This window comes from Pinus tabuliformis, chromosome 5_2 (assembly GCF_031772625.1).
Source record: "Pinus tabuliformis cultivar Carrire ecotype Pingquan chromosome 5_2, CPIR1, whole genome shotgun sequence".
Lineage (NCBI taxonomy): Eukaryota > Viridiplantae > Streptophyta > Pinopsida > Pinales > Pinaceae > Pinus > Pinus tabuliformis.
Genome location: NC_142306.1, coordinates 63,245,960 through 63,262,172, shown reverse-complemented (window position 1 = coordinate 63,262,172; position 16,213 = coordinate 63,245,960). Strand labels below are relative to the sequence as shown.

Here is a 16,213-nt window from a genome sequence, read left to right as displayed (position 1 = left end):
AATAAAAATTTACAAATTAAAAAAAATAAGTCATCCCAATACTTAACATATCTGTAGTTGACATATAATTGAGCCAAATTAATTTTTTCTCATTTTTATTTTTTATATCTTTATATAGTATTAAAAGCATGAAAATATGTGACAATATTAAACAATACTTAACATATCTAGAGTTGACATTTAATTGAGCTAAATTGATTTTTTCTCATTTTTATTTTAATATTTTGATATAATATTAAACACATGAAAATATGTGCCGATATTAAATTATAAAACGTATCTCAAAACAAAAAATATATACATAATATTGTAAATATGTAAATTTATTAATGAGCTCTCATGAGCTCCATAGTGAAACAGGTAATTGGGCAGTTCCTAAAACACCATGGATGGAAAGGATCTGCCATCTCTGAGAGAATAGGGACATTGAGGATGAAAACCACTTCTTCTTAGAGTGCCCCCTGTACAACCACATTAGATTTTAGTTTCATAATCTTTGTCGCAATACTGACCTTCCTAGCCTTTTACTATGTCAAAATTATAGTGAGCTTGGGAGGCTTATCTCCAAGCTTTTTGAGCATAGGAATAAAATCTTAATCAAACTAAATAATTTGTTTCTTTAGGTCCAATAAACCTGATCTTAGTGGACTTAACCACCACCACCATCATTATCAACATAAAATTAAATTAAATTAGATTTTACAAATTAAAAAATTTAAGCCATCCCAATATTTAATATATCTGAGTTTGAAATATACTTAAACTTATTATAAAATAAATCATATAAAATTATACTTAAATATAAATATTTATATAATTTTTTTTTTTAAACTAACGCACATTTTTATCCACATGAGACTTATTATATAAAATATTTAAAACTCATGATTAATTATTTTTCAATTATATTTTAATGTTGATCTAAAGATAAACTGACACAATAAAACACTAAATACCAGAAAGCATCATTTTTGAAAAATGGAATCTGGAATCCATTTCATACCTGTGAAACTTATTATATAAAAATTTTGAAACTATTTCTCGACTTTTTATTAAATTTGTACATTTTAAATATTACTTTTATATTAAATCCGTGAAATGGGTCAAAGTATGATAACTACTAATTATTTAACGCAGTTTTTATTAAGTTAGTACATTTTAAATATTACTTTTATATTAAATCCGTGAAATAGGTCAAAGTATGATAATTGTAGAGTATTTAATGCAAATCAAAGTGTAATGGTTATTATTATTTTGGATAAAAATTATTAATTTAAATTTTATAATAATATTAGATTTTAGATTTTTATAATTTATATTGTAGGTAAATGTCTTTCAGATCAATCTTATTATTAAGTTTTGGTCGAAGTTTCGAACCAATCAAATCAATCGAAACTTTGACCAAATCATAATGATGTGATTAATTTGAAAGATATTTATCTATTCTACAACAACTTATATATATATATATATCAGAAATTTAATTTATATTTTTTTAAATAATGACAAAATCTATTTAGCTATTAAATCAAGAAGACATTCATTACTGGCTCATCACAATTATTCAAGAAAAACTGTACGGCCTAAAATTACCCTCTAGCAAACTTTCACTCCCAAAGACAACTAAATCTTAGACCATTAACCTGTTCCCTTATGTCCTATTTTTTTTTTTTAACTAAACTATACCTCTGCTTCACCAAAAAAATGAGTAATATTAATGTCATTATTATTACCTTATTTATCATATTTGTTTTTATCATAAATGCATATGAGATTTAAACATGTCACTGTTTTATAGGGTTGGTGCATAGGTTAACCTTTTAAACTACATAAGATTTTTTTGTTAATTTTTAATATTTTCTAACAAAATGCAAATTATATATAAAATATACTTTTAATTCTCATCCTATTGTAACATAGGATAATTTTAATCATACACATACAAGTGTCAAAACAAATGTTTATTAGATACTTAGCCAATTACAATTTCTCTATATTTACCAAATTACAATATCACATTCTAATCAAAACAGAGTTAAATTGACACTCACAACCTTGCCTTCAGGTAATCAAAACAGAGTTAAATTGACACTCACAACCTTGCCTTCAGGTACTCACAACTCCTAGAAAGATTCCATGTTTGCCCTTGCCAAGTAAAATCAAAGACCAACTTGATAGGTTGTATTCTTTAACAACCAAACCAATACATGGTCTAGTTCTCTGCCATCCTTTAACTGAGCTACAAGTTGGTGCTTTCCAGATGCCATGCCATTTTTAGGTTGGAACATAATATATTTATAAAAGAGTAATGTAGCACGTTGCATCTTAGACAAAGAGGTTTCATAGGACTCAACCTGCATAAAGTATTGCAATCAAACTAAGAATGTGTTTAATCTCTGATTCACCAATTGTAGTTGACAATGATGTTTATACAGAAAGTATGTCATTCCTCAGTTAATAACGATGAAAAGAATATCAAACACGAAAAGGAAAGAAACAAACATAATAATGTATTATGTTAGCAGCTGCTATTACAAACCAAAACAGCAAATTTACACCCATTATATTTTTTTTGGGACATATATATTACGTTACACCCATTATATTTTTTTGTGACATATATATTACGTTGATGACGATGAGAATATCACCCATTATATTTTTTTGTGACATATATATTACGTTGATGACGATGAGAATATCAACCATGAAAAGGAAAAAGAAAAAACATATTGTACGTTACCTGCTATTACAAACCAAAACAGCATTGCACCCATTATAATTTTTGGAGACACATATTGCGTGGTTGCTCTCCCTGATAGTATTTGATGCTCTGCAAACAAATATCAACAGTTTCGTTAGATACTCACTGAAGGAGAGTGAGCTCACTGTAATTACAATAACAAGGTACTCAAAAACCTGGCTGAGGTGGGTACCCCTGACCATGTATTAGGGTTAATAAAAAGTAAACAAAACCAAAGTACTTTTTAAAATTACTCTAACAAGAAAAACCAGAGTATTATTTCCTCTATTGATCATATTATAAATAAACTGCGCATAAATTGATCTTACTAATGTGCCTCAGAGGGATCCATCGTAAAACCACTGCAAATAACATAATATAAATTGAGCTTGACTCACAGGGATCCATCTTATATGAAATAGAGTGAATACAAGAGTGCGAGAGGGATAATAAAAAAATGAAAAAATGAAAATCAAGTAGCTGCTTTGAAAATCAGGAATTAAGATATAGATATGCTATTTTATTTTTCTGGTTAAGTTAAGGAAGAATTCATATTAAATGAATCAGGAATTAAAAAAGAGATATGTTATTTTATTTTTCCACTTTATCATATTTAATCTAATGTACTTCAAACGAATCCATTTTAAATGATGTGCAGTAACTTTGAATCAATTGAGCCCCAAGAGTGTGAGAGGGATAGAAAAACAAAAAGCAAAAAAGGGGCGCAAACTTTTGGTTGTTTTAAATATCAGGAATTAAGACAGACATGCTATTTTAAAATGGTTGGCTTATAGGAGAGGCCAGTCCAAAAAGATTAAGGTTTGTTTATCTTATTTATAGTATTTAAATATTTTAAATAAAATAATATAATCTAAAATTAATCTAAAATTTATTTATTTTAAATTATATAAATTTATATGAATCTCAAATTTATTAAAAATTTAGAGGGATAGATTTTTTATATATATTTTTAGTTGTTTAAAGATTTTGGATTAAGATGAATCTATTTTCTTTACTTTTTTTTTTAATATATTTTTAAATAATTTCCAAATAATATATAAAAATAAGAAAAAAAATTGAGCTTTACAACTTATATATCTTCCTTGATACTTACAATTTATATATCTTCCTTGATACTTGATATTTCTAAGTTAAAATGAATTTATGCTGCTTAAAATAAGTGATGTAGTTTCTAAATGTTTTCTAGAGCAACAGAGTAACAATTTACTTTTTTCTCTCTCTATGAACATGTGATCTGAAATCTACATTTTTCATCTCATTAATATCATCCTGAAAAGTTACAATGAAAACACTATTTCACATGCTTGGAAACTGAAGCGTAATTTGAACACTATATCATCACGGGCCTATAATGAAGGATCCTTCATAGCTTGTAAAAGTTAGTGATCCGAGTGACAGAGAATAGCAGATTGGATAGAAGTGAAAACTGATAGCTGGTGAGGTAGGAATAATGGCACCAGAGATAAGACCAATCCAATATTTGCCCATTTTTGAGTGGCCATTTTTGTATGAGCCAATCTTCAGTGAGTTAGGAGGGAAGATGTTCTCCCTAGGGCCTACACAAAATGTCATAATAATGGAGTTTGAGTATTTGCAATGTTGCAGTTGAAGTATGCAGTGTTGCATAAAGTTAAAATTTGAAGCCAGATTTGTGGAATTTCACTGGTCATAGGTTTCACTGGTCATAGGTTTCTGCAAAGGAAGGCTTAGAAATTTCACAATGGCAGATCAGGCTTAGAAATTTCACAATGGCACGTTTGCAGAACCCATAATAAAAGTCTTCAGCGTCCTTAGAACAAAATGTTTAGTAGACATGAATGTGTGCAGGTGCCACCACCAACAAAGCTTGCAGATTGTGGTTATGTCTGCAATAGTGCTGTTGCATTTGCGTATGCCAAGGAAGGCTTAGAAATTTCACAATAGCAGATCAAGCTTAGAAATTTCACAATTGAAGGTTTGCAGAACCCATAATAAAAGTCTTCAGCGACCCTAGAACAAAATGGTTTTGTTCAATAGAATTGAATGTGTGCAGGTGCCACCACCAACAAAGCTTGCAGATTGTGGTTATCTCTGCAATAGTGCTGTTGCATTTGCGCATGCCAACTTAGATGATTTTTCCTCGATAGAGAGATTGCTCTCTCCCATAGGCCATAAGTAGAACTCCAGAGGTGGGGCAGGGGGCTGACAGGAAAATAATAGACATTTTCTGGGAAACTATAAGTATATTGAATCCAACAAAATTTGTGTATAGTATGCAAATAAATAATAATGATAATTGTATAATTGTAGGAAGATTTGATGCATTTACTTTTTCAGCTGGAGGAAGTGCAGGGCTAAAGCTCCAGAACCAACATTTTATTTCACTGTGGCCCGGGAGGTCCACACTATTTTCTTACAATGTTTCCATCACCACGGTGTGGCACTTACATTCACTCCGGTCAGTCCTAACAACCCAAGGCACTCTTGAAACACCATTCTTGCAAATATCCAGCAAAGACGCACTATATGCATCATGCAACAGAGGTGTGGACTCTGGAGGGAACCACTTAAGCCATTATTCCTAAAGCTATGCCCCAAACTTGCTTCTTCCATAAACAGTAATAGATTGTGCTGGTTTTGGTCAAACCCAATCTTTCACTTGCTCGAGACCTGAAATTTGAATCTGGAAAATTGTGGATTATCCTGCTTTAACAGTACTACATTGATAAACTTCATAAGCCCTTCCTATCTATTAGCTATTAAGCTAACAGTATACTTTTCACTACAAAATCTCAAACAATTTCAGGTATGATTGCTGAAACAGCAAATTGAAATTGCGATGGTAGTTTAAGGTTCCATTGAGAACTGTAAAAGATAAAATGGGTCTTGTTTGTCTGAAACAAATCATGGGTATGAAAACTCAAATACAGAGTTTTAAATGCCAGGTTGAAGCATAATTATTCAGCCAAATGTTTGATAAAAATAAAATGCCTGAAACTACTCCCATTGCTTATCAACCATGAGAATTCATGTTTTAGAAATCAATTCTTCAAAAAAAAATCAAAATGTCGAGAGTGGGCAAGATTACTGCATTCATTGGGGTAACATATGCATCTTAGCGCGATCCCGCAGTCCCCATCAGGCCTCTGGCATTCATCACAGAGTCTGAGGTCCAGCCCACGATCCGGAACAGAGAAGGAGAGCCGAATTCCATATGCCCCAACAGCGTCATTGTCCTCTTTCCTATACACACTCGTATAATGCGAACATTGCAAATCCTTCCAGCTCCGTTTCCCCAGCCTCTGGAAATCCGTGGCGCAGCAAACCGGCGAGGACGAGGAGCTCCGAACCTGCTCCCTAAGCCCATCAAATGCAGGGCAACTCCCGTACAGACCCTGGCAATCCACAGAAGAAGTATTCTTACACAGCTCAGAATACTTCTGAGAGCAATTGAGAAGAAGAATGGTGTTATGGGGTGTAGGCGGAAGGAGGGAATCTGGCGAGAAAGATCGATGATCTGAGATGGGATTGAGAGTAGAGCAAGTAGACATGGCGGGATCTGAGATTGCCATGGTTTTAGCTTTGTAGTCTATTTCCTGTACCTCGAACAGTCCTGACACAGTTCGGAGGTGGAGCTTCTTGCCATTGCACTGAAGAAGCTGCTTGTAGGGGAAGTTACCACCACATCCCTCCTCTGAGACGAATGGGTGTTTCACTGTGATGTTCCCGCATAATTTTGAGCAGTTCTCACTTGCTATATACTTTGCCGTTGCTGTTGGTTGAATAATTTGCAGAGATATACAGAGAAAAGTGATTGGATGCACAAGTATGTTTTGGGTTTTTCTTCTTCCTGGCTCTAGATCCATTCTTGGAGTGCAGCAATTTTTTACTTTGGACAACACAGTAACCTAATGATCAGCTTCCTATTCAAGCGAGTGTATAGATTCCCTTCGTGATCTGTCATCCACTGCTCTCATTTCTCGATCAATTATCTGCCCTCTATGTGGGACAATGCTTTTGGCGGACTGTTGCCTTTTTTTTTCACGTTGCCACCCTTTTGTTCTTCGCTTTTTTCCACTGCCGTAAAACGTCAAATATGAATTTCAAAGCATAAACATATTATTGAAAACGCTTCAACCTGGACTTCTAATTTGGGTGATGGTAGAATTTATTCTTAAAAATTACATAATAAGTAAAGAAGAAGTTTAGAGAGAATATTATACTTATATATTATTAAGCGGATGGTAATAATATTATATTATATTTATTTTAATTTCCTATTTATTGTGTATTAAAGGATATCACATTTATGAAGTTATACAATTTTTATTTTTTTTCCCGATGTGGAGAAGGTTTTTATTTAAATATAGAAAATGTCTTTACTTTAATAATTTTTCCATAGATTCAAAAAGAATATACAATTTTCTTTGTCCCTATCTATAGGTATAAAATGTCATTCTTCAACTCCATTTCAAATATGGAAAAAGTATAATGTCAAAACATTGCTATGTGGAATAAGAATTTATTTATTTATTTATTTATTTATAGATAGATAGATAGTAAGTATGGCTGTTGTTTTTATTATTATTATTATTAATTTAATATATAAAAAAAAACAGTTGTCTATAATGACTTTTTGAAAGCTTTTCCGGCGGGTTTTTCCGGTCGAAATCCGGCAGGAATTTATTGGAATCGCAACTTTGATAGCTAGTTTCTGCACAATGAAAGCATCCCAGGAGTTTTTGAGGGTGCTGAATCCAAATATGCAGTTAAAAAACCATTTTAACTGCAACAAATCAAGATTTAACCTCAATTTCTTCCGCCGGATTCCGTCACCGGAATCTCCAAAAAGTCGCATTATAGACAACTCCAAAAAAAAATTACAATTTTTTTATATTATTAAATTGTAAAAATTAAAATCTTTTAAAAATATAAAAATAATATTTGTCATATAATTAAAATTAATATATTTATTTATCTTTAATAAAAAATATTTTTAATAAAAAAAATATTAAAATAATATCTTTAATAAAAATTATTAAAAAAGAAAAATAAACATAATTATAATAACAATTACTTCAATCTTAATTGACATATAATGTCTATGATATAAAACATTGAATTAATAGTTGAATTTAGGCTTCTCTGATCCATATCACGTTATGAGGAAAGTATTTTGGTGTAAATCACATGATAGTACATTTGTAGACGCGTTTCGAACCAACAAGTGTGGTTCATCGTCAGGACAAGTTGAAGAACTAGATCATGGCTAAATCTTAAATAGGGAGGAATGACTCAAAAAAACAACTATATGAGGTTGGATCGGGGTAACGACTATAATTGACCAGAAATAGCTAAATTTCATTTAAAATAAAAATAAAAATATAAAAATAAATAAGATAAATAAATAAATAAATCTATCCTATATGAGACAAAAGTCTAGGGGATGTGAACAAAATTATGTTGTTATTAATAAAATAATCCTAATATTTTAATAAAAGCTTATAGAATTAATTTACAATATTCCCTTAATTAGTTAACCAAAGTTATTAATCGAAAAGAATTAGATGTAATAAACTAGTGATAATTAATGTTATATTATTCTTATTCTTAATCTTAATAATGATGGTAAGATTAATCACTTAGAATTAGTTTAATATCGAGGTTATTTAATGGGAAAAAAATTATCACTAGATCCAGGAAAGTTAGTGAATAGATGGGATCTAGTAACTAATAAAATATTAATAATTGTTATACTTAATCAATTCGATTAGTTAAGAAAAGGTCATATCTACATTAATATTTAGTGTATATTATTAGTAATATTAACCAAAATAATGATATTAGTTATTATTATATTCTAGTTAATAAAGATTAGTTTTAGGAAAATCATTGTTAGTAAGGATTCAATGTATTATTATAGTATAATTATTAAATGAAGGGCAACCCATTAATAAGAATTTATTGGTAAAGTAGAAAACATATCACAGGTATGAAAAGGACTATACAAATATATAAATAAGGGTGATATTATTAAGAGGAACAAAGGAAAAAAGCTCTAGAAAGCAGGCTCAGGGTAAAAAGGGGAAAATAAATTATCTATAACCTATAACTCAAAGAGGGAGGGGAGAGGAATGGTAGAGATGCTTAGGAAGAGAGGGCAGGAATCCAACAGCTACTAATCTTCCAATCGTCATCTCTATTGAGATTGATAGGTCTTCTTTCAATCTCAATGGCTTTCCTAAATTTACAGTGATGGAACTGCGCAACCCTAGCAATAACATTGGCCTCCTCAATACAAACATGATGATTGGTTTTCTCAACATGCTTTTCTAATGCAGAAGATTTGGTCTCCTGTGTCTAAGGTCTGCTACGTGCTCATTAATCCTTTGATTAATAGAGCGACCAGTCTCACCAATGTAGGGGGTTTCACAGGAGTAAGGAATAATATAAACACCTCTCATATCCATAGGGTTGATAGGATCCTTTATTGATCGGAAGGATTTATGAATGGTCTTAAGGGGTTTGAAGGTTGAGGGAATATTATGTTTCCTAAGAATCTTCACAATCTTATTTGTGGTCCCTTGAACAAAAGGAAGATGGACTCCTGGGATTCGTTCTTTGGGTTCTTTCTTCACCATCAAATTTTTGGAAGCTTTAAGGAAAGCTTTTTGACCAAGGTGCCTACTATAACCGTTCTCAACAAAGACATTAAGGAGATGAGATTTTTCTTTATCAAAGCTCTTTTCATCCGAGATTCTTAGGGCACGAGTGGTGAGGGTATTGAGGATGCCCAACTTTTGAGCTGGGAAATGATGGGAACTGGCATGAAGATATTGCTCTGTATGTGTTTTCTTCCAAAACACTTGGTGGGAGAGGGAATCATCAATATTCTTAGAAATAAGAATATCAAGGAAAGGGAGGCAACCATTGACTTCCTGTTCCTTGGTGAACTTAATGGCTGAGGATTGACTGTTGAGATGATTGAAGAAGATATCTAACTCTTCTTGGCCATGAGACCAGATGACATTAGTGTCATCAACAAATCTTCTCCAAAGTTTAGGAAGGAGTCTGGCTGAGGCCAGAGCTTTGGATTCAAAATCTTCCATAAAGAGATTAGCAACAACAGGGGACTTGGGGGAGCCCATGGCAACGCTACAGGTGTGCTCGAAGAACTCTTCTTCAAAACTAAAGAAAGTGGAAGTGAGACAGATCTCAACTAACCATGCGGTGTCGGGATCTGTTAGGTGGTTGATCACCTCCATTGCCTCCCTTATAGGGATGCAAGTGTAGAGGGAGAAAACATCAAAACTAACAAGAATATATTTAGGTTCAAGCTTCATGTCCTTGAGTTCCTCAACAAAGGAAGCAGAGTCTTTGACAAAGGACTCTGTATGGCCAACTAAGGATTTAAGTTTAAGGGCAAGGAATTTAGCCAAAAGGTAGGTAGGACCACCAAAAGTGTTGACAATGGGTCTTAGGGGGGCCCCATCCTTGTGAATTTTTGGAAACATAATATTCCCTCAACCTTCAGACCCTTTAACACCATTCGTAAATCCCTCCGACCAGTAAAGGATCCTATCAACCTTATGGATATGAAAGGTGTCTATATTATTCCTTGTTCCTACGGAACCCCCTACATTGGTGAGACTGGTCGCTCTATTAATCAAGGGATTAATGAGAACGTAGCGGACCTTAGACACAAGAGATCCAAATCTTCCGCATTAGCATAGCATGTTGAGAAAACCAATCATCATGTCTATATTGAGGAGGCCAATATTATTGCTAGGGTTGTGCAGTTCCATCACCATAAATTTAGGGAAGCCATTGAGATTGAAAGATGACCTAGCAATCTCAATAGAGATGACGGTTGGAAGATTAGTAGCTGTTGGATTCCCGCCCTCTCTTCCTAAGTGTGTCTACCATTCCTCTCCCCTCCCTCTTTGAGTTATCGGTTCTAGATATTTTCTTTCCGCCTTTTTACCCTGAGCTTGCTTTCTAGAGCTTTTTCCCTTTGTTCCTCTTAATAATATCACCCTTATTTATATATTTGTATAGTCCTTTCCATACCTGTGATATGTTTTCTACTTTACCAATAAATTCTTATTAATGGGTTTCCCTTCATTTAATAATTATACTATAATAATACATTGAATCCTTATTAACAATGATTTTCCTAAAACTAATCTTTATCAACTAGAATATAATAATAACTAATATCATTATTTTGGTTAATATTACTAATAATATACGCTAAATATTAATGTAGATATGACCTTTTCTTAACTAATCCAATTAATTAGGTATAACAATTATTAATATTTTATTAGTTACTAGATCCCATCTATTCACAAACTTTCCTGGATCTAGTGATATTTTTTTTTCCCATTAAATAACCTCGATATTAAACTTATTCTAAGTGATTAAGCTTACCATCATTATTAAAATTAAGAATAAGAATAATGTAACATTAATTATCACTAGGTTATTACATCTAATTCTTTTGGATTAATAACTTTGGTTAACTAATTAAGGGAATATCGTAAATTAATTCTATAATTTTCTAATAATTTACCTTATATATAATTATTAATACTCACACACTAATATATCAGTGTTTTACTAATTAATGTATATTAAGGAGGACCCTAGCCTTTATTAACATATTAGGATTATTTTATTAATAACAATATAATTTTGTTCACATCCCCTAGACTTTTGGCTCATATAGGTTAGATTTATTTAGTTATTTATCTTATTTATTTTAAATGAAATTTATCCATTTTTTGGTCAATTATAGCCGTTAGCCCGATCCAACCTAATATAGCCGTTTTTTTTTTCCAGTCATTCCTAGCCGTTGGTCAGAAGGTTCTCCCTATTTAAGATTTAGCCATGATCTAGTTCTTCAACTTGTCTTGAGGATGAACCACACTTGTTGGTTCGAAACGTGTCGACAAGTGTACTGTCATGTGATTTACGCCGAAATATTTTCCTCATAACATTGAATTAAGTTTGGAAAAAATAAATTTATAATTTAAATATATGAAATATACAACCTGATATATTTATTTATCTTATTTATTTTTATATTTTTATTTTAAATGAAATTTAGCCGTTTTTGGGTCAATTATAGCCGTTAGCCCGATCCAACCTAATATAGCCGTTTTTTTCAGTCATTCCTAGCCGTTGGTCAACAGGTTATCCCTATTTAAGATTTAGTCATGATCTAGTTCTTCAACTTGTCTTGACGATGAACCACACTTCTTGGTTCAAAACGCGTCGACAAATGTACTGTCATGTGATTTACGCTGAAATATTTTCCTCATAACATTGAATTAAGTTTGGAAAAAATAAATTTATAATTTAAATATATGAAATATACAACCTGATTGATATATATATGTATATATATGTATATATATATATATATATATATATATATATATATATATATATATATATATATATATATATATAAAATTTATTTTTTATATTTTTATTTTAAATAAAATTTAGCCGTTTTTGGGTCAATTATAGCCGTTAGCCCAATCCAACCTAATATAGCCATTTTTTTCAGTCATTCCTAGCCGTTGGTTAGCAGGTTCTCCCTATTTAAGATTTAGCCATGATCTAGTTCTTCAAATTGTCTTGACGATGAACCACACTTGTTGGTTTGAAACGCGTCGACAAATGTACTGTCATGTGATTTATGCCGAAATATTTTCCTCATAACATTGAATTAAGTTTGGAAAAAAATATAATTTAAATATATGAAATATACAACCTGATATATATATATATATATATATATATATATATATATATATATATATATATATATATATAATTTTGTATGATTTAAATATATGAAATATACAAACCTTTTATATATATTTATATTTAAAAAATAAAATAAAAGTAATTTTGTATGGTAAAATATGAAACGAAATTATCTCTCGTGTTTTAGAGGATTGCTCGCTTGGTTGGCAATTGGTAGATATGAAGTTGTTTAGCACATGTTTTTGGAACTTGAAAAAATGTCATTGTTGCCTCGATGTCATTTATGAGTTCATTTATCCCGTCGTTCGATGCTCTTGGTTGCAAGGTTCGTCATGCTAAAGTGTAAATTGAATGTAATTTGTGCATAAATCCCAACTTTTTGTTGCTAGAAGTTGCTTGCTTGTTAGCGACCATCGTGAGGGTTTCTAGGTTGTTTTGTTAGTTGTGTGCTTCATGTAGGTACAACAAGCATCCTAAATAAATTTGTGAAGAAAGCATAATCATATCCATCTTTGGATTTGGGGTTTATCTCTTCATCGAAAGAGTGTGGTATTCTTGAAGGAAAACGGGTTACTAGGAAAGTTCACTGATCTGTGGCAAAGTCTTGAAGTTGTTAAAGACTGGGCCTTTGACAATTGGGAAAACTATGATCCCAAGGACATCTTCTATTCCAGAAATGGATATTATTTATTTCTCTATGCAAAACAAGAAGATAAAGAATATATCAACAAATGGATCCATATTTCATTGGCACCAGAGGTTTATTTCTCACTCATTGGTCTCTTGAATTTAATCCATTGATGGAAATCTCATTTGCACTTGTGTGGATTAAATTACCTTTTGCCCCTCTCCTTTTATGGGGTGAAGGCATTTCTAAGGCCATAGGATATAAGTCAGGCAAATATATTTCCTGTGATATGGAAAACAAAAATAATTATTTGTGTCATCGAATTTGTGTTGGAATGGATTTCTCCAAATGCCTCCCTGAGACGATTCAACTCAATTAGGATGGGTGGTCTCATCGCTAGGCTCTGGATTACGATTATGTTCCTTTCAAATGTAATCTATGTCGCGAGTATGGACACTTTGTGAATTTTTTCCAAAAGCTTTAATTTCTCGAAGCTCCCCATTTCCATCACCTCCTCTAGAGCAAGAAGAAAACACACAAGGATTCACTCTTGTTAAAAGGAAACATAAGAAATAAGGAAGTAAAAAACAAAAAACTTGTAAGGTTGATCCTAAGCATCAACCCCTTTCCAAAAACAAATTTGAAGTCCTGAATGATTTTGAAGAAGAATGTGAGAATACTAGGGCCTGTTACCCACCATTTTGTGGGTGATATCCCTAGGAGATTTTTTTTTCTCCAAGATGGTCCTCATCCAGCAGCCAGTAGCCCCTTGTAGCCACCAACTAGCTCATTGTGCCACTTCTACCCCACCTAAGCCAGCCATGTGGTCCCTCACCCATCTGTCATGATCATATGCTTGAAGGTCGGCCTCCAGAACCTAAAGGTATGCCTTGTCATTTGGTAATTGAGTATTGTAGTTTTCTTATCATGGACACTTCTGGGCATGGATTAATGGGGGGATTCGACAGAAAGAATGGGCTAGGTCTGTGCTCTTGTCCCCTAGACCCCCTTTTGGATATTAATCTTGGATTCTAGTTCGTGGGACCTCTTTTACTGACCATTTGGCTTTAGGGACGATGGTATTTCATGGGAAACCCTAATTTTGGTTGTGTGGTATTTCTTTCTCATCTGCATATATTACCCCCTTTCCACTCATTATTACCCCATTCATCATTTCTCCCACCTGGGTCAACATTCCCCCCACTGGGTCCACATAGGGCTAACTCTCCCCTTCCCCTTGCCCACACCTTGGGTTAGGCCTAGAATGATGCCCCAGAGTTTAATGCAGCTAAAAATACAAGTAAAACCATAATTGACCACATTCAACAGGAAAACGTGCCACAAAATGCAAAAGATAGTAGAGACAAACACATTTAACACATGAGAAAAATCCAATACATGAGCTCTACCCCATCATCATGCCCATCACCCTAGTTCCTATAGGTTCTATGAGCCCCCTTCATCATATAGGAACCCATGATTGTCCCAACCCCTAGTGGGCAATGAATTGCCCTACCTTAAAGGGGGGTATCCATTGCTATATCTCACACATCATGCTCTTACCCCTTGAGCCCTGAGCAGTTAATTAAAGAAAAATCATAAAAAGGAAAGATGAATATAAAGAAGGGTGGAAAAATCAAGGTTGAGGCACCTCCTATACCACGATTTCTCCTTCCTATAGACTATATACTCAAGTGTGGGCTTCCCTTTTATATTAGCTACCCTTGTACCCCAGCATGTGGCCCAAGGTTGCCCCTTCTCATCCCCTATTCCATTCACCTTTTATCACATCCCACCACCTTTTAAAGGATGCACCTTGAACATATTATCCACTTTAAAAGTAGAAACCACCTAATGGGATACTTAGTTAACCCCATTGGGAGTTGGGAAACATTAGCACATGCAAAATCCCATTATGGAAGGGCATGCCATTATGAAGTCCCCACATATGGTCCATGATTTGTAAGCTCTTTTACTCGATTTCTTTAATGACTTGTTGTACTGGAAGCCTAGGGGACACATTGGAGCTTATGTAAGATTGCAAGTGGTCTCCATCTTGGGTTTGGTCTCCCTGTATGGGTTCTTAACCCTCTAGAGGGCTACATTGGCAAATTTAGGGTGTGTGTTGAGATCCATGGGCCTCCACAGGATTAGACAACACTCCATGGATCCCCAGAGATGTTCAAAGATTGGCTCGAGATCCACTTATTGGACGAGGAGGATGCACTTGGTTCACCTTTTCCCAACCAACCCCACAGATGTACCGTGCACTTGGAAGCTGACCCAGGACTTGTAGGATGATGTGGCATCACCTACACCATCATATGAGCCCTTATAGATAGTTTGCATGCATCTTCGACTTACTTTGAGACTCATGAGGTCGCTTGTGTTCCCTCACAACCATTTGGAGCACCACAGGTTTATTATGTGGAGAACAAGGGGCCAAACCCTTGTCCATTACTTTAGAAGTCCAACTCATCATTTTGGCACTTATGGAATTCATCAGGCTTCTAAGAGAGCCAACGACATGCATTATTGATCATTTGACCTCTTGGGAGGCTCATTATTTTATTTGTGAGCTAGTTTTGTGGGCTTGTCACCATTAGATAGTTATTTGCACATTATTTTAGTTGATGAGCTAATGTAGGCTCAATTTAGGTAATTTGAACTCCTAATGAGTGTATAAATAGGAGAGACATGGATTCATTTGTATCATCACTTTGGATTGGATCATTCTTCTCTTTAGAGAATTTCACACTTTTTTGGGATGATGAATTGGAGCATGGACGAATTTTGATGTTTGGATTGGAGTATTTTATCTTGGAGCTTGTCTATTGTAAAATTGTTGATGGTTGGATATGTTCTATTACATGTAAGTACATACATTTAATGATATTTTTTCTTTACTTTTGTCATATGCATTCAATGGGATTTTTTCTATACTAGAGCTAATTGTTGCATTGCATAATTGCAAAATTGTGGAATTATTGTTTCTATATAGCATCTCTCAATGTTTGGGCCATGTATGTGAATGAAATCTCCTATGGATAATTCCACCGGTG

General features: G+C 33.3%; 1 protein-coding gene across 1 annotated transcript; it reads right to left on the bottom strand.

Annotated features, from left to right (window-relative positions):
• Nucleotides 1–1,946: 1,946 nt before the first annotated feature.
• LOC149157557 (uncharacterized) lies at nucleotides 1,947–6,741 on the bottom strand. The gene is made up of 3 exons (XM_089437639.1): nucleotides 5,832–6,741; nucleotides 2,744–2,833; nucleotides 1,947–2,354 (listed from the first exon to the last, which is right to left on the bottom strand). Exons 1-3 carry the CDS (start codon nucleotides 6,607–6,609, stop codon nucleotides 2,350–2,352), a joined length of 873 nt encoding a protein of 290 aa, XP_089293765.1. The 5' UTR covers nucleotides 6,610–6,741; the 3' UTR covers nucleotides 1,947–2,349.
• Between the last annotated feature and the right edge of the window lie 9,472 nt (nucleotides 6,742–16,213).

Coding starts and splice junctions, on each gene's coding strand:
- LOC149157557 (XM_089437639.1), bottom strand. CDS start 6,609: ATGGATCTAGAGCCAGGAAGAAGAAAAACCCAAAACATACTTGTGCAT. Junction 2,834..5,831: donor ATGTTACCCCAATGAATGCA/GTAATCTTGCCC, acceptor ATTTGTTTGCAG/AGCATCAAATACTATCAGGG.